Source organism: Saccopteryx leptura, chromosome 4, assembly GCF_036850995.1.
Source record: "Saccopteryx leptura isolate mSacLep1 chromosome 4, mSacLep1_pri_phased_curated, whole genome shotgun sequence".
In the NCBI taxonomy this organism is placed as follows: domain Eukaryota; kingdom Metazoa; phylum Chordata; class Mammalia; order Chiroptera; family Emballonuridae; genus Saccopteryx; species Saccopteryx leptura.
Genome location: NC_089506.1, coordinates 38,635,648 through 38,659,280, shown reverse-complemented (window position 1 = coordinate 38,659,280; position 23,633 = coordinate 38,635,648). Strand labels below are relative to the sequence as shown.

Sequence of the window (23,633 nt, the reverse complement as noted above, 5' to 3'; positions counted from 1 at the left end):
GTAGAATATATTTCAAAAAGCAACAGTAATCTATTCCAGAAGGTGGCAAAATAACTTCCCTTAGTCCACTATTTGTGAGGTTTTGCTCAGAGTATAAAATAAAAAAATTCTTAAGAGCGTATCTGGGCCCTGTTTGGTTGGCTGAGCAGTAGAGCAGCGGCCCAGTTGTAAAAGTCTCGGGTTCGATTCCTGATTGGGGCACACAGGGGAAGCGACCATCTGCTTCTCCACCTCACCCCCCTTCTATCTATCTATCTATATATATATATATATCTTCCTCTCCCACAGCCATGGCTCAAATGAGCAAGTTGGCCCTGAGTGCTGAAGAGGGCTCCATGGCCTCGCCTCAGGCACTAAAATAGCTCAGTTGCTGAGCAACGGAGCAGCAGCCCCAGATGGGCAGAACATCAGCCCCCAACGAGGATTGCCAGGTGGATCCCGGTCATGTTGCATACGAGAGTCTGTTTCTCCGCCTGCCTGCCTCTCACTTGATAACATTAAAAAAAAAATTTTAATTAAAAAGCATATTTGTATTTAAAAGAATAGCATATCGTTTTTATGAAGCCCAGAAACTTCATCATGTAGGCCTAATCTTAGCAAATGCTCAGACTATATTCCTTATGCTGTACTTCACATCCCCATGACTATTGTAACTACCAATTTGTACTTAATCCCTTTATCTTCTTCACCCATCTCTCCCCTCTCTCCTCTGGCAGCCATCAGTTTGATCTCTGCAGCTCTGAATCAGTTTCTGTTCTGTTTGAGTAACTTTCCTTTGTGTCAATTAGTTTCTGGGAGTTGAAGCCAGAATGTTATACAAGAATAGTTATCCAGTGATGTTGCAAATAGATTTTAGGTTTCTTTTTCTAAAAAATAAAACAAAATTATTTAACTGTGATTATTGACTTTTAAGAACTAACAGAAACTCATTTATCTTTCAGGGCAACAGAGGACTTGGTTTTTATGGAGAAAAAGGTGAAAAGGTAAGGGAAACTTAATAGATGAAAGCAGATGCATGCAGTATTTAGTAGTTAGGAAAGAAATTTTAATGACTATGTTTTATGCTGTTCTCTTGAGGTGATCTGCAAATAGATCATTTTCATAGAAAATAATTATTATAAAATGCCAAGTTATTAAACACACTTCGTTATGGAGCAATAAAGACAGTAAAAGTGAACTATCTAGGGTGGCCATAACTTCAGCCATCTTCCAACATGAGGAAGCCAGAGTTGATTGAAGAAACTCGAGCCAGAGCCACAGACTAGCGTGGAGCCAGTTCAGGGACCATGTGATGTAGCCAGATCTAGTTGGGCTCAAAGGCAGGAAAGAAGGCCACATGGACATTTATAGTTGCCCACAGTGTCAAGATTCAAAGACCACGTGGCCTTTGAGAGGGTCACTTGAGAGCATGTATTTGAAAAGCTCGACATGGCGCCCACCCCCAGGGAGCGGAACCTCACCGACACACAACCCATCGTATTCACCCCAAAACCTATCAAATGGATTTGTTCATTTGGCATCATTTGAGCATTTTCATTTTGTGTTACATTTTACTTTTCGGTTGAATAACACATTAGACTTTCGCTCCTGAGGTGTGAAACTTGTTCTTTGTAAAGTTAATACCATACAAGAAACTACAAAAGAAAAACACTGGAAGATCTAAATACATAAAGATCTAAATTCCCGTTCAAGGAAATGTGACAAAATAGTAAAATAACAAACATAATAAGAGGAAAAATTGGGGAAGAAATAATTGGGAGGAGGAAAGAATAGTCACATTATATAGAATGGAAATGAAGTTAATGTCTTTAATCTACAAAAAGTTTATTCGAATTGTTAATTAAAAAAAAACAAACCTCAAGGCCCCCATAGATAAAGGGGAGATGAACAAACAGTTTGCATGTGTTAGGTAGTAGCATTAGCAGACACTCAGAATGCACTGTGGAGTACCGCTTTCTGCAGCTAATACACCATCTTAGTTTGCTCCTATTCGTATTATGTGTTGTCTGGGCTCAGACTGCTGTGATACCGTTTATGCATAGAAATAGCAAAAGAAAACACAGTAACTTCTTTCATTATGTCAGTTAGTTCCTGAGAGGTCGAACAGTGTATTATGTTAGGATAACTATCCAGTAATGTTGCAGATCTATAGGTTTCACCCTCTGTGTACCATATCCAACAGTGATTCTTGCGAATGATAAAAATGCAAATGAAAACAATCTTTAGCTATTCTATTGATCAAAAATAGTGCTTTTTATTATATAAAAGCACCCTTATATGGTGAAGTAGTGGTAAAACTGGAGTAATGATTCATTTCTTAGACATTTCCTATATCTCGGTGCCGATCTTGGAAAGCAATAGAGTGATACATGTCAGGAACCATAAAGACGTTTAGCCCTCAGACCTCATCATTTCCTTGTAGAGGAATTTATTGTAAGGAAGCAATTCCACAGAAGCAAACACAGCCCCAAATAATGAACAACCTGACTAGGTTTTATACAGATATTCTAAATGATTTTTAATGCAAGTGGGATACAAACAATTTTACATTATGTTTATTTCACTTTAAATTGACTTGTTTTATATTATAAATATAACATTACAAAATTGGTGTGCATGTGTTAAGCGGTAGGCAAAGAGGAAAAAAAACAATTTGTGGTGGGATCATGCTGCAATTAATGTTTGGTAGTGTCTTTTCAATGTAAAGACTACTGTGTTGCTAAACTATTCACAGGGTGACATGGGGTTGCCAGGACCCAATGGGATTCCATCAGACACCCTTCCAATCACCGGACCCTCGAAGGATATGATCCACCCAGATCAATATAAGGTAAAGAGGCTTTGCCAAAATAGACCGTATTCCCAGTTGAACTAAAAAAAAAAAAAAAATTTAAAGGAAAAGGGAAAATAGGTAACTTTCTTCAGTTTTATCAAACAATCACATTCAAAGAGGAAAAGACCTTGCCATCAAATTGTGCGTGAAAGCACAGTTATTCACTCAGTCACGTGACTGCCTCAGTCCATCATCTTAAACAATTATGATGAATTTGCAACAGCTTGACTATTCATAAAAAACATGTCAGACTTACCCTTAAGTATGCAAGTCTGCAGTATAGACATAGGTTATGGTCAGAGCATAATTCAAACCCAGTGAGTGTATGAAACTATCAGACAAAACATAGTAGTCTGCAAAAATAAACCTGCTTATACTCTTTGCTGACATAGAGAATCATTGTAGGATTTTTTGGATCCAAATTCATTTTCTGCCCCTTACTATGTCTGTTAATGTTTTCTTTGATTAAAAATATACTCTTGTAGCCTGACCAGGTGGTGGCTCAGTGGATAGAGCGTTGGACTGGGATGCGGAGGACCCAGGTTCGAGACCCCGAGGTTGCCAGCTTGAGCGCGGGCTCATCTGGTTTGAGCAAAAAGCTCACAGCTTGGACCCAAGGTCGCGGGCTTGAGCAAGGGGTTACTCAGTCTGCTATAGCCCCCGGTCAAGGCACATAGGAGAAAGCAGTCAATGAACAACTAAAGTGCCGCAACGAAAAACTGATAATTGATGCTTCTCATCTCTCTCCGTTCTGTCTGTCTATCCCTATCTATCTCTCTCTCTGACTCTCTCTCTGTCTCTGTAAAAAATAAAAATCTCCATCTTGCTCTACCACTGACTCATTCAGATGGGCCACTTAAGCTTCCTGAGCCCTCCTGTTCTCTTGTACCAACTGAAGGTAGTAATACTGACGTTGTAGAGCTGCAGAGTGGATTTCAGGAGGCCACAGGTAAAATGCCTAGTATAAAGTTGGGCACAATCAGTAGGAACCAAAATAAAACTCCAAACATAGAATATAATTCCCAGCTCTCAAGTGTCTGTTCAAGATGGGGTTTGGGTGCATGGTCATGGATGGGAGACGCAGGATGACCACTGCCTTAGGGCAGAATGGATCTGGGCGGCTGTGGCTGAATGACAACTGACCTGACCGTTGACAGAGGTGGCCTGGAAGGTGGTGAGTAGCAGGCAGAAATGACAGAGGAAAATGAGTCAGGAGCAGGTGGTTGTGTACGGCTGAGAAAGTGAGATAGAAGTGTCTGGACAACCAGGCAGGAGCAGGGGTTCCACTGAGTTGTCAGGATGGATTCTGGGCGGGCCTGTGGCTCCTAGTGGTGACCTGACCACTAGCCAGGTAGGAACTCTCAACAGGAGCTGAGGATGGAGCAAGACCAGAGCAAGTGTGATCCACACCAAAATGCTCAAGCTTCCAAAACACTTCCTTCCTTTTCTACCACCAAGAGCGGTGGTTCCCGGGCTGGAGCCTGGCCAGCCTGCAGGGGGCAGTCGTGGTCTGCAGACAGCAGGGTGCTGTCCTAGTGGTAATACGGAGCAGAGACTCACTACATTTCTTTCACAGTGTTAGATCAAGAGAAGTGAAAAAAAAAGAGAGGGAGAGAGAGAGAGATCACTTTTGCTCGGGGTTTTAATATATTCCAAATATGTCTTCTCCTCAGAGAACCCCCCGATAATATTTTATTTAAGCAGATATTACCATTTGGGGCTGTATCTGGGCACATTCTCCCACCACAGGATGTTATTAGATGCCTGCAGCTGTGGAGCAATAAAGAAAACCACACAGATAAAGACAGCCTCGCCATCGCATCAAAAATAACCCAGCTGAATTTATATTATGAAAATTCAGAATAGCACATTTTCCCCTTGAATTCTGAAGCTACAAAACTCACATTTACTTGCTACATTTATAATGATTGATTAAAGTTTTATTAAATGCTTTTCACTTCATCGCGTAACCCCTGCTTAATTTTAAGTACTGCTGTTCTCGGATTAATGAGTGTTCCTTATTTTTCATTTTCTTCACAGGGTGAAAAAGGAAGTGAGGGGGAACCAGGAAGAATAGTAAGTCAAGCAATAAAAGTGTTCTTTCTCACTGGGGATTCCCAAGTTCCTGGTGATCCTCTTGCCGTGACCGAACGTGCAGGGGTCGTAAGGACCACGGACCCTTCCTTGGTTCCCAATCCGTTTGTCCACAGAAAGAATTATCATTTATTTTTATGAGGTGTTTTTTTTTCCCCAGAAAATAGTTTTAAAATGTCTTCCTTTTTTACATAATAAACATCAGCTAATCAACCTTTTGTGACGCTTGTAAAGTGAACCTAAATGCTTTAGAAGAGAACACGTGTAAGTGGCTGGGCAGGCTTGATGGGCCGGCTTCTGTCCTGGGGGTCTAACCCGTGTGTTCGCTCTGCCCTCTCTCATCTCTGTCACACCTGCCCTGGTATTCCCTGTCCTCCCGCATCGTCACGGACTCTGAGGCAGGTGGTATCCTGGAGACGTAACAGTCCAGGCAAACCCACAGGTCCTTACGAATCTGCCATTTTGCTGAGCTGGAACAGGGAGCCCCAGAGGCAGGCTGGCCACAGCCAGGGCGCCGAGACATGGAACTCGTGAGCAGGTAAAGGTGAAGTGGCCGCTGCCTCAGGTCTCTGTGTTCTCTCCTAGGGCATCTCGTTCAAGGGAGAAGAAGGGATCGTGGGCTTCTCAGGACCTCGGGTAAAACATGCGTTCTGTAACTGTGGCGTCTTCTGTTTTGTTTTGATTTTTAAGTAGGGGTTATTTTTTTTTGGAGCAGCTTTTTGGTTCACAGCAAAGTTAAGCCGAAAGTGCAGAGGTACTTGCTGCGTACCTCCTGCCGCTCCGCACACGTCTCTTCCCCCCAGTCTCCATCCCAAACCAGAGGCGTCCATTGGCTACAGTGAGGAGAGGAGCCTGTGTTGACTGACACATCCTTATCACCCAACAGCTGTGGGCTGTAAACTCTGCACCTCTCTTTGGAGAACGATGGGAACAGAACACACGCATTTCTGCTTGTATTACTTAGGCTAAATTAATCTGTGGTGACAAAAATGTGGCACGCAAGCAGTTGGTTTCTTGCTACTCTAAGAATCCAACAAAAATGTCCCTAGTGGGTGGGGCAGGGGAGTATCCCCTCCCAGGGAGACTCAGCCACCTGTGACTCCCATGGCCTAGGACAGACTTTCTTCCTCAGATGTTGGTCTGAAATGGCACCTGCCTCTTCTGCCTTCCCTCTGCCCGCTGGAACCCAGTCACCTGGCCACACCTAAGCACAGTGAGCTGGGAAATGTGGCCAAAACCATGGGTCAGGAAGAGGACAAAGTGGCCTTGTGGTGCCTGTCTAGGTGCCACTAAAAAGACATCTGTTTACAATCTCCAAAAATCAGAACAGAAACTCATGAGAGTGTTGGCATTCAGGCTTCTTTTAGCTTTGCCATTCGTACCATTCCACCTTAATGGACTTCTCCCTAGTTATTTAAGGGGCAGACATGATGCATTAGGTGGAAGTGTGGCCAAAATGAGCCATCTCTTGTAGAAAATGAGAGGAGTTTCCTAGGTTTCAATACGTTCATGGGGAATTGTTTTATTTTAGTCCACGTCAGCCACCATAGTAATGCCCTCTGGGAAACATTATTGCTTATTCTAAGCTGTTATTGCTTCTGTTTTCTGTTCTATCCAGGGTCCCCCCGGCTTCGATGGTGAAAAGGGATTACCAGGGCAGAAAGTAAGTGTGATGTGTAGAATGCAGTCTGCTCCAGGCCCGAAACATGTCACAGAGGTCACACATGAAGACTGGAATTCCAGGGGAAGAAAATTAACCCCAGATGAAAACATGAACAAATTCTCCTGCATTTACTGTAGCACAAATAAGGCTTTATCCCAAATCATTCGAAATGCTGGAGTCAGATTATTGACCTTTTTCTCACTTTTGCAAAGCAGCCCTTTGGTTCTGTCCCTCCGGGCCTCCCTCACCCAGCCCCTGCCAGCCACGGCTCTGTCCCTTCCCATCTCACACCGTCCTCTGTGTCATTGTGTGTCACTTAGGGGAGTGACTAAGGGCTCACCTACATTGTTTACATATTGATCTCCCACATTCTGACACGTCATTTATCTCTAATGATAACCCATTTAGTTATTTTTACCATATGTTCTGTGCACAGATTTTTGACAATGTTTTGAGAAGAAAATATTCTGTGAGAACTGGATTGTGAATCTGGATCCGGCTTGGACTTGTCTGAACACTAGGTCATGTGAGAGAGTACACAGAAATAGATTGCTTATTATTTATTGCCTTCACTATTCATTATTTTCACTAATTCGATCAGAATGTATGGCACACCTTCGTCCTGTCACAGGCCCCGGCATTCTCCCCAGAGGCGACCTCTGTTAATAGTTCCAGGGATCGTTTCAGACAAGTGCTGGCGTAGGAAGAACATGTAGTTTCACATGCATATAATTTAACGACAGGAAGTAAAAATATCTGTTATCATTCTGCCATTTGTTTTTCCATCTAACGCGCCTTGGAGATGATTCCTTGTTAGCGCTCTCACATTCTGCCTTGTTCTGCTAACAAGCTGCACAGAATTGCAGTAAATGGATGTACCATGATTGCTTAAGCCTCTCACGGTGATTTCTAACTGCTTGCTATTTTCAACAGTCGTGCAGTGTTACGGTACACACATCTTGGTGCCCTTGGGCTAGTATTTCCATAATTCAGTCCTCGTAGGTACGTAGAAATAGGCTTTTTAAAAAAAATTAGTTCAGCCTCCAAATTGTGACTCCACTGAATCCTGCTCACGACTCCATTGCAGGATTGGAGAACCATAAAGATCCTGATAGTCAGCAAGGGGTCTCATCAGTCCCCCGGTGACAACAGTGGGGACTTGGCCTCCAGGTTTGGTTTCAGACCACCACCAGCTCTACACTCTGGCGTCTTAACCGCATAATCTGGTTTTGACCACTTACAACGAGCACCAAACTTGATTCTTTTCTGCAACCTCAGTTGACCTTATTTTTCCTATTCCTGTCCTTTTATCTTAAACTCTTCCCAGGGGTGACACCAGGGTTTGCCTTAATTATTCCCATCCTCTCATAACATTAGTAACTAACAGGAGTACTCCAAAGGCCACATGCCCAGAACCAAGCCCTATCCATGCAACATGGCCAACTAAAGGTCAGACTCCAGCTGAAGGACTGCAGTAACCAAGTGCTGTAAAGAGTCAGAGAACTAAAGCAAACATTAGCATTTAAAAGTAATCCCTTTCAATCCACCCACGTAATTAAAGTACTACTGTTAATACTTTGACTGCCTGCCATGTGCTAGCAAAATCATAATTATGATTTGTTTTTCTACACCCAACACTAAAGAGTTACAGTGTTTTTAAAATGCAGTTCAACATAGCCACCCCCTAGAACTCGAGAGTTAATGAAGGACAGGATGTTCGCCAGGTACTAACCACCTGGGGCGTCTAACTGCTGTGATCCAGATGGTTAGATTCCGGCCTCGCGTCTTCCAGCTTGCTTTCTGCACTTGCAACTACAGGGGGAGATGCAGGTGCTTCCAGTTAAACGGGGCATCTCAGTTGCTGTGGGGAAGTCGTTTCCTCGAAGATAAAAATCGGACATACACACATGGCTTAGTCAACCTGCGTGTTAGTCCCACACGGCACTGCAGACATGTCTAGCATGTGTTATCTTACTTGCCAAGTGGCCGTGACTCCCCAGCTAACTTCTCCATTGTGGTCACAGACTTTAGTCTTAGCATGTAAATGGAACCAATAACCAAAGGCGGCTCTAAGGAGCGACCATGAGCACCAGTATTAAAAATGCATTGAAATAGGATGAGCCAAACAAGAGAAGATTTGGAAAAGATTTTGCTTTCTCTTCAGGAGCAGAGAATCAGCTCCCCTCCCTCATTCTTCCCGAGATTGATAGAACGTTAGTTAGTTCTGGGGGTGCTTCCTGTCCCTGCTTGGTGATGTCACAGCCCGGCTGAGCAGCACTTGGGTGGCAGTGGATGGTGTGGAGATTGACAAAAGCCCAGCGTATAGTTTGAGCTGGGTGGTGGTGCCAGCCCTGGACACAGCTCAGACTGACTGCCTAGTTGCCAACTTCTCAATTATGGGCAATCTCTTCAGTGATTCCAAACCTCTCTCGTGCCTCTAAATAGAAGGTCATTTCTAACATCAGAAAAATTTGCCTTCACTTTTGAACCTTCAGCCCCACCTAGTGTGAAAGAAAGTCAGTCTAAATTATAGGCCCACCATGAAAAACACAAAAGTAAGCCAATCTTAATTTCAACATATGTGTTCCTAGACTTCAAAATATCTTGTAAAATAATCAGATAATGTCCATTATGTATACCATTGACACCTGGCATTCTGAATTTGGGGGGACCTTGTTATACATATTCTTTAACAAGATGGAATAAATTTGTAGATTATATTTAAAACTTGACATATCTCCCCAGATACGTTATGGCTTTTTTGATACACATTGGAGGGAATTAGAAAGTAACAGCAGTAAAGAGAAAAAAATTCTAGGTGAAGAAACTTTAATTCTCCTTTTTGGTGTTAGCTGAAGTTTTTCAAAATCCATCTGGAAGGAAGGTTTAATAGGTGGGTCAGGTTGTCCACACTTAACCCCACTGATCAATTATAAAGTCACTTAAACTTGACATCTGTGCCTCCTGAAGTGACACAGTAGGAAGGACAGCACCCTCCATGAACAGTTAGTTCTTGCTCACAAGATGAACCTGAGCCTAAGGAAGCCTCTAGATCTAACAACTAATTTAGAGAAAACGGACGGGATGAGGAGCATATTACACAAACGACAAGGACGGAGTGGCTCAAATCCACCACGTGGGATATTTCAGTACCAATAACCCAATTTCTTCAATAGCAAAAAAAAAAAAAAGGAAGAAGAAGCTATTACAAAATTATAAGAAAATTAAGAAACTTATCAGCCAAATGTTGCGTTTGGACTTTGGACCCTGATTCCAAGAAAGCGGCTTTAAATAGAGAGTTTTGAGACCAAAATCAGGAAAAATTGAACAGAGACTGGGTAGAAAGTGATTTTCACAAATTGTTAATTTCATTAGGCATAATAATGGTATTTTGGTCAATTCTTGAAATTGTAGAGATAAAAATAAGCATCAAACATCTTTCCTGCAGGGACTCAGAGGACCAGATGGCTATCAAGGCCCGGATGGACCCCGCGGACCCAAGGTGAGCTTGGGTTCTGCTTGGATGGTTTTCAGTTCCGTTCTCTGGGTGGTGTTCTGATCACCTGCCATTCAGCATGTTGGACAAGGAAGTATCTCCTGTGGAATATGAGAATAGATAACCGGACACACAATACTCAGCACTGGAGAGATGAGATGGGCATTCATTCATTAGTCGCATCTGTCCCAGCGTTAGGATGCTACATGCCACTCAGGACTACGCGGAGGTTGCACTTGGAAGCTGTACCCGGAGCAGAGCGAGCCAGTAGGGCTGTGGGAGAGGCTTTGCCGTCACACGGGGATGAGGCACCCCCTGGTTCCCAGGGGAGGCTGTGGCTGGCGTGTTTGGATAATTCTGGTCTGGCAGGGAAGTGATTCCCAGCAGACTGAGGACCAGGGCGGGTACAGCTGGTGGGGAAACTAGCCAGGAAGGGAGCCTTTCCTGTTAGAGGGAGGGCGTGTCTGGTGCGGACGGGAGGACGCATGGGTAGGCCTGTGGGGCCCAGGAGGGCTCAGAGTCGTTACCCCGTACAGTCCAGATGGGATTGCGTCAGGGAGTCGCTGCATCGCCCCAGCTCGTCCTTGGGGGTGACTTGGATACTGTATCAACAGTGAAACAACCCGCCCTGTAGAAAGCAGCCTCCTGACTAGGTCCAGGGTTTGACAAGGATTTCAAAGAGGTAGTGGCACCTGCCCATTTGGCTGTCTCTTGGTGTGTCTGGGGTGTCTGGGCTTATTGCCTCAGCACAGTGGAGATGGGGCCACAGGCAGAGTCTGTGGTTCGATTACGCAGAAGGATACATACGCTAAGCTCATGATCCACGTGCACCTTTGTTCTTTGGAAATAGCCAGTGTCCAAAACTACAAAAGGTTGGTCTCACATTCTGTTTTTCTCTCTCTCTTTTTTTTTAATTTCTCCAGGGAGAAGTGGGTGACCGAGGACCCCCGGGCCGACCTGCCTACTCCCCACATCCTTCTCTAGCAAAAGGTTCGTATGCGATTTCTTTCGCATGAGACTCTACATTCTCTTCTGTTATGGACACAGAGCCATGAACTTTCAAGAAAGAGTTCTCTAAGTAAAACAAAACAAAGCAAACAAAAGATGTTTAGAACAAGGAGACCCTCATTTTGCCTCTGCCTGAGAGATGGCTCCGCACTGTCGAGGTACGACCCCTCCACCGGGAAACTCCTCCAGCGCCGCATACCTTGTGCAGGTCCTGAATTTGTCGTCTACGGTGTCACTAAAGAAACCCAGTCCTTCTGGACATCGGGCCCCCATGGCAGCAGGCCCGGCCACCTGCACTCATTTCCACTCCAAAGCCACCAAGGTGCTTACGCCCTCTGCCAGCCAGTCTGAAAGCCAGCATTGATCACAAGCTATGATTTGTAAACAGTCACATCCTTTTAGGTTTAAGGAACTACATTCCCAGATATGGGCACATGAACAGCTACCTAGGAAGAGGCTCCACTCTCACACCCCTGTGTGTATGTAAATGAAGGATTTTGCATGTGTTGTAGCGAATGCTTATCTCGTTATCTTACCTCAGCCTTCCAAATTCGTAAGATTATTGTACTGAAATATGACTCAACTTCTGTGGTCAGAGCAATGGTCTCTGAACCTTTTTGAAAGTTATAAACAGTAACTGTGAACTTTATAAATAATGTTTTTTTTAATGTTTTGAGCACTCCCCTGAATAACCGTATATTTGTTTCTCAGTGGATAACGAATCTGCTGTGGGAGGTTCCATGGCGGCCGAGATGGTCGCCCCAGCAGTTCGCTCCTGTAGCCCCAGTTTCTAGAACAGATGCAGGCACCTCGTCGGTGCTCAGGAAATATTTATCCCAATGACTGAATGGTGTACTTGCTAAAACTCACACATCAGACAGGGATTTTAAAGGATGAGATTTTTTTCTTTAATAAAAACGTTCTGTTGCTTCCTTCCTGCACGCAGTAGCTCATCTGATGCACCCCTGTCATATATGCCCAAGGGTCAGGGACTCCCTGTCAGGCTTAGGTGTGAGCCGTGTGTCAGTTCAATAACTACTTTTATATGTCTTTATCCAACACACGAGAGAACATAGCAATGCCACTTCTTGTTTATTTGCAGATAAGGCTTGTAAAAGCATTCATATGTTATTCAGCCAGCAAATAGTTAGGAAGAGCCCGCCAAGGCAGGAGCTGGGGAAGAGAGGAAGAGGGGCTCGAAGAGAATCAGCCTCCCCACCCCACTCCTTGCCCCTGGCTCGGTGCCTGGTGCCTGGAGGGTTCCTAATCACATCATCTTTTTTCTCACATCGGACTCAGCTACTTACCCAGCCTGGTCCCCCACTCCCTGTGCTCACCTGCACCTGCCGCCGGTCCTGCTGGGCGCTCCCAGCTCTGTGCTTTTGTGTGGGCTGATCTCCCCTCCAGAGGCCCTTCCCTCCACCACCCTCTGCCCTCTGGTCCCCCACTCCCTGTGCTCACCTGCACCTGCCGCCCGGTCCTGCTGGGCGCTCCCAGCCCTGTGCTTTGTGTGGGCTGATCTCCCCTCCAGAGGCCCTTCCCTCCACCACCCTCTGCCCTCTGGTTCCCCACTCCTTGTGCTCACCTGCACCTGCCGCCGGTCCTGCTGGGCGCTCCCAGCTCTGTGCTTTTGTGTGGGCTGGTCTCCCCTCCAGAGGCCCTTCCCTCCACCACCCTCTGCCCTCTGGTCCCCCACTCCCTGAGCTCACCTGCACCTGCCGCCGGTCCTGCTGGGCGCTCCCAGCCCTGTGCTTTGTGTGGGCTGATCTCCCCTCCAGAGGCCCTTCCCTCGACATCCTCTGCCCTCTGGTCCCCCACTCCCTGAGCTCACCTGCACCTGCCGCCGGTCCTGCTGGGCGCTCCCAGCCCTGTGCTTTTGTGTGGGCTGATCTCCCCTCCAGAGGCCCTTCCCTCCACCATCCTCTGCCCTCTCCCTCCGCTGGCACCTGTCTCCTCAAACTCCACCATGTCCGAAACTCACCTGTGAGGTGACCTGCTCCAGGAAACTTGAATGCCCCTGGGCACAATGCTTCACCTCTCTGTAAAATTGCGACTGTGATACCATCTATGCCACGTGGTTTTATGAGAATCAAATGTGTGTAAAGTATTTGACGCTGAGCCTAGTGCACAAAGCAATAGCTCAAAAGTCTACTTCTATTGTTTTTAGTCCCTCAATATTCGAGTTCCCCCAAAAATAATCTTCCCTTTCTTTGAAACCTGTGTATATCTTTTTGGCATTCTGTGCCTCTTTATTGTTTTATATTTGTAGGAATTTTATCTCATCTCTATTTGATTAGGAATGAGCTCCTTGAAATCAGGGGCCACCGTAGAGTAAACATTTGGGACCCCACCATGCTTCACACAGTGTGCACATATTGGTAAAGATGCATCCAGTGAAAAGGTGAACATCTGTCACGAGTCCTAGACAACAGTCCTGCGCTTACTGTGGCGCCTGTTTTGGTTCCAGGTGGCAGAGGTGACCCAGGATTTCCAGGGACCCATGGGGATCGAGGAGCTCCGGGGCTGCCAGGAGACCCTGGCCCCCCAGGCCTCCCTGGCCCGTCCTTCCGAGATGAAGGTAATGTGGTTCCCCGCTATCAGAACGACGACTCGAAGTCTTCACATCAACCACGGGCTGCTTCCTGACTGCGCGGCTTGGTTGGTTCTGGTGCCCTTTCTCAGAGACTAGGTTTAGCGGCTGTAATGGGTCCCATATGCATGTTTGGATGTCTTCGCAGAACAACTGGGTCTGTGATAGTAACTCTCCCACTAGGTGAGACTATGCCGCTGATGAGTAACTAGCATGATTCTGTCACTTGGCTGTGAAGAGCAGAGGCCATCAACAAACGTTGCCAAGTGTTGATAGCAACTCTCAGGCCATTGCTGAGGGACGTTTTTTGAAGTTGAAAAATGGTGATGAAATATATCACTGGCCATCTGTTAAGGTACTGAATGGACTGTAAATTTACTAGTCCCACTGGTGGGCTCCTGTGGACAGGAATGCCAATGCGACTATTAAATATCAGAAGTTTAGTCCTGGATGGTTGGCTTAGTGGTAGAGTGCCAGCCCAGTGTGTGGATGTCCTGGGTTCAGTTCCTAGTCAAGGGCACACAGGAGAAGCAAGCGACCATCTGCTTCTCTGCCCCTCCTCCTACCCCTTTCTTTCTCTCTCTCTCTCTCTCTCTCAATTGATTCGAGCACATCAACTCTAGGCGCTGAGGATGGCTCCATGGAGCCTCTGCCTCAGGCACTGAAAATAGCTCAGATATGAGCATGGCCCCAGATAGGCAGAGCATCAGCCCCAGATAGGAGTTGCCAGGTGGAAACCAGTTGGGGCGCATGCAGGAGTCTGTCTCACTATCGCCCCTTCTCTCACTTGGGAAAAACGAAAAAAAAATCAGAAGTTTCACACTACTTCTGATTGCTGTTGGATTTTCAGATGGAACGAGAGGCTTACCAGGTGAAATGGGACCCAAAGGCTTCATCGGAGAGCCGGGCATGCCTGCGCTCTACCCTGGCCCGCCGGGAGCTGATGGAAAGCCAGGATTCCCAGGACTCCCCGGACCTGCTGGGCCCCCCGGACCAGATGGTAAGTGACGGAAACTCAAAAAAGCTGTACATTCTAGTGTCCAGAAGAGAAGACTGGCCTCAGCCATATTTTTACTTTGACTTTCTGCTAAATAATGTTGTGAACCAAAGCAGTAGGCAGCGAATTGGGGCATAGCAGGTGCTCTGCGGCACAAACAGAAAGAGCCAGTGATGGAGGAAGGGCAAAACCTTGCAAACCTGTTGTGTATCCACAGTCCCGTGGGTATCACACAGTAAGCGTTGTCTGACGGTAGCTCCAGTGCAGTCCGTCCTTCAGTCAAACATCAGAGAGGTACAGTCTGGACGCGATGAGAGCCGAGAGCTGAAAGCTGTCGAGTGACAAGTTCCAGACACCTTCCTCCAGGGTGGAGGACTCACATCTTGACTGGTAGCCTCTCTCTGCTGTTTAACCAACAATTTTAAGGAGACTTGATAATCTGTCTTGCTGGCCCACGCACAGCCAAAGCCATGGCGGTATTGATGGCGAGAAAGGATGGTTGCACCACCTCTAAAAAGAAGTGGCAGCCATTAGCCAAAGCCAAGATGAAAGACTATGAAAATCAGTAAAGTAGACAAGTGTGAGAGTCTGTCCTCACATGCTACCTACAGGGCATCATCACATTGTACACAAAGTGGTATTTTCTGTGGCGGGTCTTTTACAATGCTCTCACTCTGTCTTTGACCTTGCCATCAAAGTGGTTACTCACTTCAGCTTCTGAGTTTAAAGAGTTATGCTTTGAGCATCATATTTGCTAACAGGTAGTATTTGATATCGGTTAAAGATAAATTCAAAGAGCCATGCTATCATTGCTCTGGGAAGACTACTTCTCTTCGCCATCTCTAGAAGGAAAACTGTTGGAGGCATTAGAATTGTACCTGTACGTACTTCCTCCTTCCATCACGAAGTCAGTAGTCACTTCTCTGATTCTGTTTTAAATTCCACAGAAAATTTTTTAGGTTAATATGATTCTGTGTTTCCAGTTTTCCTTCAACTGGAGAAAGCAGATTCTCACATTCTCTCAAACATTAAGTGCAAGTATCTCCCCGAAAATTGCCAAATAGTTTAAGCAGTGATATCTTTAATTTTTTTTATCCTGGAAGTAATATTTACTACTGTGACATTTTTGACAATGGCTGCATTTCTATGAATGTCATATTTCCTGAGTAAATAATATATGTTCTGGGTTTTTGTTTTTTGGCAACAATAAAAGCATAGATAAATAGCCTATTTAAAGGATTGTGATTAAAGGCTAACCTTGGCATTATTCCTATGACTAAATTCCTTTTTGATAAAGGCACAAATGCATCCCACCTTGCTTAGTAAGTTTATGATTTACTAGAAGTAAACATATTAACTTATTTCTGATTCATATTGTAGACTGAACAGAGAATTTATAAAGTAAATGGAATGGTATTTGATACATTTTATCACCTAAAAATTTTAAAAAGCATACAACTTAAGTTCTCCTTGAATATTTAGCTTACCACCTGAGACACAGTTTCTAATCACCTTTTTTAAAATTATTACTATTTTGTGGCCCTGGCCGGTTGGCTCAGCGGTAGAGCTTCGCGGCCTGGTGTGCGGGGGACCTGGGTTCGATTCCCGGCCAGGGCACATAGGAGAGGCGCCCATTTGCTTCTCCTCCCCCTCTCCTTCCTCTCTGTCTCTCTCTTCCCCTCCCGCAGCCAGGGCTCCATTGGAGCGAGGATGGCCTGGGCGCTGGGGATGGCTCCTTGGCCTCTGCCCCAGGCGCTAGTGTGGCTCTGGTCGCGGCAGAGCAACGCCCCGGAGGGGCAGAGCATCGCCCCCTGGTGGGGAGAGCGTCGCCCCTGGTGGGCGTGCCGGGTGGATCCCGGTCGGGCGCATGCGGGAGTCTGTCTGACTGTCTCTCCCCATTTCCAGCTTCAGAAAAATACAAAAAAAAAAAAGAAAAGAAAAAAAAATTATTACTATTTTGATCAATTCTTGTCCAAAATGTAGCCAACTGTAATGGCCTTTTAAAACATTATCATGTGTAATCAAAATTTAATATCAATGACCTTGATTCCCAGAGCTTGACTGTTCCCCTGAAATGAAATTGTTGGATTTTTTTCCTTAACTACCGTTCATCCTGTATTATGTGTTGTTACTGATGAAAGTCAGAATTTTTAGTGCTTTTCAGTTCCAGCAAAATTAAACCATGAAGTCAGTTCTTTTTCTGAGCTAAATATTTTTGCTTACTCCTAGTTCCAGCTCAGTTAACTTAAGTGTGGAGCAGTTCCACTGTGTTTGTTCTCGAATAAGTCAAAATACTGCCTGGTTCATTGTGGCCATTGACCTCTTCAGGAATATCATCTTGAAAATATCTAAGAGACACACTGCTATTCTATAGGACTTGCTTGAAATTACTAATTTATTAGGTAAAGAAGAAACAAAATAGGAAAAAGGTAGGTGGGCGTCGTGAGATGGCGACACTTGCCTTTTAACTAGAGTTACCATACAAAAACTATAAGGAACACTTACAATCTCTGTCTCTCATTTAAGATGCTGATATCCCCGAAGCATTTCTGATTAAATAACTACCTGTGGTACTGTACTTCTCGTAGCTTTTTTTTTTTTCTTTTTTGTATTTCTCTGAAGTTGGAAACGGGGAGGCAGTCAGACAGACTCCCACATGCGCCCAACCGGGATCCACCCGGCATGCCCACTAAGGGCCGATGCTCTGCCCATCTTGGGGCATCACTCTGCCGCAATCAGAGCCATTCTAGTGCCTGAGGCAGAGGCCACAGAGCCATCCTCAGCACCGGGGCAAACTTTGCTCCAATGGAAACTTTGCTCTTGGCTGCGGGAGGGGAAGAGAGAGACAGAGAGGAAGGAGAGGGGGAGGGGTGGAGAAGCAGATGGGCGCCTCTCCTGTGTGCCCTGGCCGGGAATCGAACCCAGGACTCCTGCACGCCAGGCTGACGCTCTACCACTGAGCCAACCGGCCAGGGCCTCTCATAGCATATTTGAAGAACTTGGAGACATAAAATAAAGCCCACAGAGTCAGCCATTGGACTGAAATGCTCTTGACCCAGTCACCAGTGCCCCATAGAGCCACATCCCAGGGCCACCATGCTGCTCTGTCAGCAGCCTCTCAGCACACGGGGGGCAGCCGGCACCCCTTGCTTCACAAACTCTCTTCTCTGGCCTCCATGATGCCCCACTGTCTTTCCCCCCATTTTCTCAATTACCTTTTTTTTTTAGAATCTGTCGCTGGCCCGTTCTTCTGTTTCCCCCTCTACTCATCCGTCTGGTGGATGACGGAGGTCCTTGCAGTTCGCTCTTGGACCCGCTTTCCTCTCTGTACTGTCTACCTAAGGGAAGGCGCCCATTCACATGCATTGAAGTACAAGTTCTGTGACCAGGTGGTAGCACAGTGGATAGAGCGTCGGACTGGGATGCAGAAGTACAAGTTCTGTGTCAGCCCTCCTTCGTCGTGTCTCTAGCCCAGTCCCCTGTTCTGAACTCCAAACTCATGCAAACTGTCAGCTCGTCACGTGGTCGCCACTCTGTGTGTCACAGACATCGCCAACTCTGTGTGTCTGAGACTGAACTCTGGGTCTCCTGCTCCCCAATTCCCTGACTCCCCCACCCACACGCTCCTCTGCTGGGCCTCACCCAGCTCTGCAGACCCAGGAGCTCCAGCCAGAGCCCTGGAACTCACTGTTGGCATCTCACTGAGCCACACAACGAATCCGCCGCCAAGTCCTAGTGATTCTGCCTCGTGTATCCTGAGTCAGTCCATCATCTCACTGCCTCTGCCCCAGCCAGAGCTGCCGCGATGTCTCCTGCTCAGTCTGCCGGAATAGCCGACCCACTCGTGACCAACTTCCATTCTTTCTCTCTCCAGTAATTGGCTATGTGGCCAGTGTGCCCGTTTCACATGTAGATTAGATTGTGTGACTTCCTCTTGAAAACCCTTGAATGACTGACTCCCTACTGCCCTTGGGATACAACCGAACCCCCTTCCTCAGACCACTGGGCTGACATGATCTCATTCACCTCCCTTTCCAGAATTCTGCCCTCACTCACTGCCCGCAATGACTACTTTCCTTCCACCTCAGGGACTTCTAGACGAGTTTATCCTCTCTTTGGAACATTTCCTCTTGGTCCCTCTTGGCTGGCTGGCTTTTATTCTCTGGGTTGTAATTTAAGTGTCACGTTCTCAGAAGTGACTTTCCTGATGCCCTCCCTCCCATTACTTTCTCTAAGCAGCCTTCTCACAGCGCTGGCCATAATTTGAAAGCATATATTGGTCTGTTTAATAAGGGTTGTCTGACATGTACCTCCACATCTAAGCAGTAAGCTCCATGAGCTTCCGGCCCTTTGGTTTCCAGCCGAATGCACAGCTCCCAGCATACTGCTGGGCACAGCGTAGGCGCGGGAGAAATGTTTGATGGATAAATGGATGGATGGATGGATGGATGGGTGGGTGGATGAGAAAGATTATAGCAAAGGTTTAATGAGAACAAATTACACGAAACAATAATCACCACCACCCTTTTATAAAGATTTAGTTACCTAGGAGCGGTCTGACACTGAAATTCTGGTATCATTTTCCCAAACAGATAGAAAAAAATTTAAAACTGGTGTTTTCCTTTCCTTCCTGCTTCTTTAAGAGCCTCATTCTCTCCTCCTCTCAGATACCAGGAGGTGGGCATGGCAACATGTATTTTGATTTTTTAGAGGGGTTTTATTGGATCTTTGAAGCTGTGAGCATTGTAAGGGTTAGCAGGGAGGAGAATCGAGTGGCTGAGGGAGACTCATTCCATATCCAGCAGTGATGTTTCCTGGACATGTGCAGCCCCATGCCCACCACAAGAGGGAGCTCCTCTCAAATGTGACTTCGAGAGTTTTGTTGACTTTTAGAGTATATTTTTCACACCTTTGCCCAAATATCTCTGCTTGGAATTATTGGAGCCCTGCAGACAGTGGCAACACTTTGGAAGTACCCTGGTCCTAGGTAAAGGGATGAGGGTCAGGAGGGTAGAGGTGACCACACTGAATCCAGATGAGTCACAAGTTATCTGCATAAATTACATAAACTCCATGTGTGCATGTGTGTACTCGTGAGCATCCAAAAGAGTGAAAGAGGAAATAGTGTGTCTTGTGTGTGTATAGGGGTGAAATATGTTCATCTGTGCACCTGTTCCAGGGGAGAGGACAGAATAAGGAACCGAGTTAATTTTGATTTTTTGTGTGTGTGTGTGTGTGTGTGTGTGTGTGTAAACCGGAAGTCTTTTGGTAATCTTAGAATCCAAGTCTTTAGCAAAATATGTGGTTGAAAAATCAAAACCTCGCTTTGACTCAACGTTTCTCAAAAAAGAAAGATTTTTATCCTTAGACTTTAATAGAAAAACTAAATTCGTAGGCGCTCACCTTTCTTTGCATCCCTGGAAGCAATGAGCACATGGTAGCTTCCGGTTCTTTCTGACGAGGAACTTCAGAGTGGCATTGGAGTGTGCGAGACATTTTACTCTCTGTGAGGAGATTTAACTGAAAACCTTCTAGCTCTGAGTTCAGCCAGAAGTGGGACCCTCTGGCTGTGCTAACATGTGGCCCCCGTGGGTTTTTTCCTTAGGTTACCTTTATGGCCTTAAAGGATCACAAGGAGAGGCAGGTGTTCCTGGGTCTCCTGGTTTCCCCGGGGCTCGCGGACAGAAAGGATGGAAAGGTAAGGGACGTCAGGGAACAGGAGAGCAGAGTTGGGGGAATGACTGAGCCCTTCTGAGTCCACTTCACCCTTTTCCCTTGTTCTGAAATGAGCATGATCCTCCGGTTCCCCACTGGCCCCCTCCTTTCCACGGAAACTCCACTGAAACTAAGGTGGGTGGTGTCGTTAAGCCTTCTGTGCACCCGGCACCCATTTGCTCACCGTTCCCTGTTCTCTGTCAGTGCAGAGCCAGCACTGGGCAAATGAGATGAGCCGTGATTTCACAGACTGACTTCAGACCCAGGTGCTCAGCTCCAAGACCACATAACCAGTATTTGCATAGCACCTGTCCACTGCAGAGTGCTTGTAGAGGAATCCTCTGGTTTGATCCTAAGGCTGAGCCCCGGAGTTAGGGATTTGTTAATGGGCGAGACTCAGAGGAGTGACGTGACCCGCCCGGCATCTCGCTCCCGCTTGGTGGTAGAAGCACAGTTAGAACATGCTGCTCTGCCGTCCCTCGAAGACACTGACCCCCGCTCAACGAACGCCCTCTCTGTGGGAGGATTAGTCCAGGTGGCCCCTGTTCTGCGAGCTGTCAGGGACCACGGTGACGCCTGCTCAGCTCTCCCATTCCGGGGCGGGGGCGGGCTTTAACCGCACCTGGACCTTTGTGGTGCACGTGGGACGTGTGGGTGCGTGGACAGGGCTGATTGCGGGAATCAGACGTCTGGGGACGAGCTGGACAGCTCGGCCCCACTGAGCCGTCGTCTGTCCTCATCGGTCCCCAGGCCCTGTCTACCCTGGGAAGCTGACCCACCACCAGCACCAGGCTCCCTGAGCCCAGCCATGGCAAGACAGAAGAGGAATGGCATATTTTTCCTCTGCCCACCCACTTCCTTGGTCTCTAAGCCCACAGCTCTTGCCACAGCTTACGCTGGAACACCCTCTCCTTCTCTTGCCCCTGAGGCCCTGTGGTGGCTTTCGGAAGCCCCACCCCTGTCACTATTCCTCCACTCTCCACCCTCCTCTGTAAATTGTCCCACTGTTGAAGCATCTTCAGTAAACACTGCAGTAGATTTCTGCATCCCAGAGAGACCCGACTGCACACTTACGTAATTCACGCTCTTCGTCTAAGAAATGGTCATAACGGTTCCCCCCACATGCGGGAGCGTGAAGGCCAGAGTAGGTGATGGCCTTGGAGTGTGGGGTTGCCTCCACTCCTCCCCCCGCCCCCAGCCCAGCCCCTCACCCAGCTCAGTCTCCTGTCCCTGCAAAGCCAAGAAAAGCGTTTAACACTCGCTTCGGGAATAAATAACAAGCCCCATCCTCTCCCTCACATTGCAGGTGATGAAGGGGACTGTAAGTGCGCCGATCAGTTCGCCGGGGTCCTTCCAGGGCTGCCAGGAGCCAAGGGCTTTCCGGGCATCAGCGGGCAGCCTGGAAAGAAAGGGATCCCAGGAGACCCTGGCCATCACGGCACCCCCGGGTTCCCGGGCTTCAAGGTGAGAGACAGATCCCATCACAGAGCTGGTACGACAGCCTTCACACCTACCCCTGCTTTCCCAGCTCTTACTCATCCAATTAACACAGCTTCAGAACAGCCACTCGCCTGCACCCAACTCTTCATCCAAAAAGACGATGTACTCTAAGGGGAACTTTAAAACTTCTACTTGGTGGGAATATGAAATGCTGCAGCCACTATGGAAAACCGTTTGACAGTTCCTCAAAAAGTCAATCATAGAATTATCATATGACCCAGAAAGTCCACTCCTAGATATAGACCCAAGAGATTGAAAACACATGTCCACACAAAAACTTGTATACAAATATTTATAACAGTATTAATAACAGTAGCCAAAAGGTGAAAACAACCCAAATGTCCATCAACGATGAATAAACAAAGCATACCCACACGATGGAACATTACTCAGCCATCAAAAAGAATGAAGTGCTGACATGTGTCATAGTGTGGACAAACCTCAAGAACATTATGCTTAGTGAAATAAATCAGGTACAAAAGAGCAGGTGTTATGATTTTATTCACCTGAAGTATTCAGAACAAGCAAGTCCGGAAGGAAGAAGTGGATTGGTGGTTGCCAGGGACGAGGGGAGAGGGAAGAATGGGACTACTTAGTGGGTGCAGGGATTCTTCTGGGGCCGATCAAAATGTGCTGCAATCAGATAGTAATGATGATTGCACAACCTTGTAACCACTGAATTGTATGCTCTAACATGGTGAGTTTTATAGTATAAGAATTATACCCCCCCCCCAAAAAAAAAACAAAAAACTTCTAACATTTTGAATGTAAAGCATCTTACTTATTAAGCATTCGCCTCTTCAGATTTAGGATAGAACTGGCTTAACATTTTGTGAAGGCTCCCTTAACCCAACAAAACCAAGACCTCCAAGGAAATTATGGATGGTTTACGTTGTGTGGATGTGTGAAATTCCCTACCCACGGACTCCCTGTGTACATCAGCAAAGTGGACTTGATTTCACCCCTTATGAAGAGATCGTCTGGAGTAGATCTTTCTTCCATGGCAGGTTTTAACTAACAAAGGATTTCAAAGCAAATTTCAGATGAAAGCAAAGAGATTATACTTTTCTTTTTTACCTTAAAAGAGAACCAAGGGAGGTTTATAAAGAGAAAAGTCCACCATTGGATATATTTAGCAACAGAGGAAAGATTGCTGAGGACACTTGGCCGCGGACAATCAGGGTGATCTGGTTCCACAACGTGGTGCAAGAGAATTGCAGCCCCCCAGAGCTGCTGGTGCAGAAGGTTGTGACCACTGCTGTTTACGGGTGACGCTGAGATCCAAAGCACCTCTCTCTTCCAGACCCCACGATTTCTCAGGAAACAAATAGTTATATCCAACTAAAATTAGTAGGTGCTACATTTTATCCTAATTTACAAACAATACCATCTCCAAATCATGGCTGTCTATTCCTTGGAAAGGGTATGTCATGAGAATTGCAAACAATGGCAAAACTGGTGGAATATTCAATTATTTATAAAATGATTGAATATTTCCTAGAAGTCAAATGGATCCCATTTTGTGCACCTGGAATGTCTAAAATCTTCCCAGCGCCCCGGCTTTCCCCAGCTGTATTGCATACACACCCTCCGCACTGTGTTCAAACATCTCTGGTGGTGTGCTTATTGTCTTGCATTTAATTATATGCTTACATGTCTGACAACCCCCTTGGCAGTAGGAAGGACTAAAGAGGTTTTTTGTTTCTAAGTATCTGCACTGACAGAGTCTGGCAGAGT

General features: G+C 46.3%; 1 protein-coding gene across 2 annotated transcripts in view; it reads left to right on the top strand.

Moving 5' to 3' along the window:
• COL4A2 (collagen type IV alpha 2 chain) overlaps positions 1-23,633 on the top strand; it is a 201,294-nt gene that overhangs the window by 131,365 nt on the left and 46,296 nt on the right. For both annotated transcript variants that reach the window (XM_066380564.1, XM_066380563.1), the window contains exons 12-22: positions 942-983; positions 2,735-2,830; positions 4,874-4,909; positions 5,513-5,563; positions 6,546-6,590; positions 10,039-10,092; positions 11,010-11,076; positions 13,562-13,672; positions 14,535-14,684; positions 20,287-20,379; positions 21,703-21,860. In XM_066380564.1, coding sequence (XP_066236661.1) covers positions 942-983; positions 2,735-2,830; positions 4,874-4,909; positions 5,513-5,563; positions 6,546-6,590; positions 10,039-10,092; positions 11,010-11,076; positions 13,562-13,672; positions 14,535-14,684; positions 20,287-20,379; positions 21,703-21,860 — 903 coding nt within the window. The remainder of the gene's footprint in view (positions 1-941; positions 984-2,734; positions 2,831-4,873; positions 4,910-5,512; positions 5,564-6,545; positions 6,591-10,038; positions 10,093-11,009; positions 11,077-13,561; positions 13,673-14,534; positions 14,685-20,286; positions 20,380-21,702; positions 21,861-23,633) is intronic.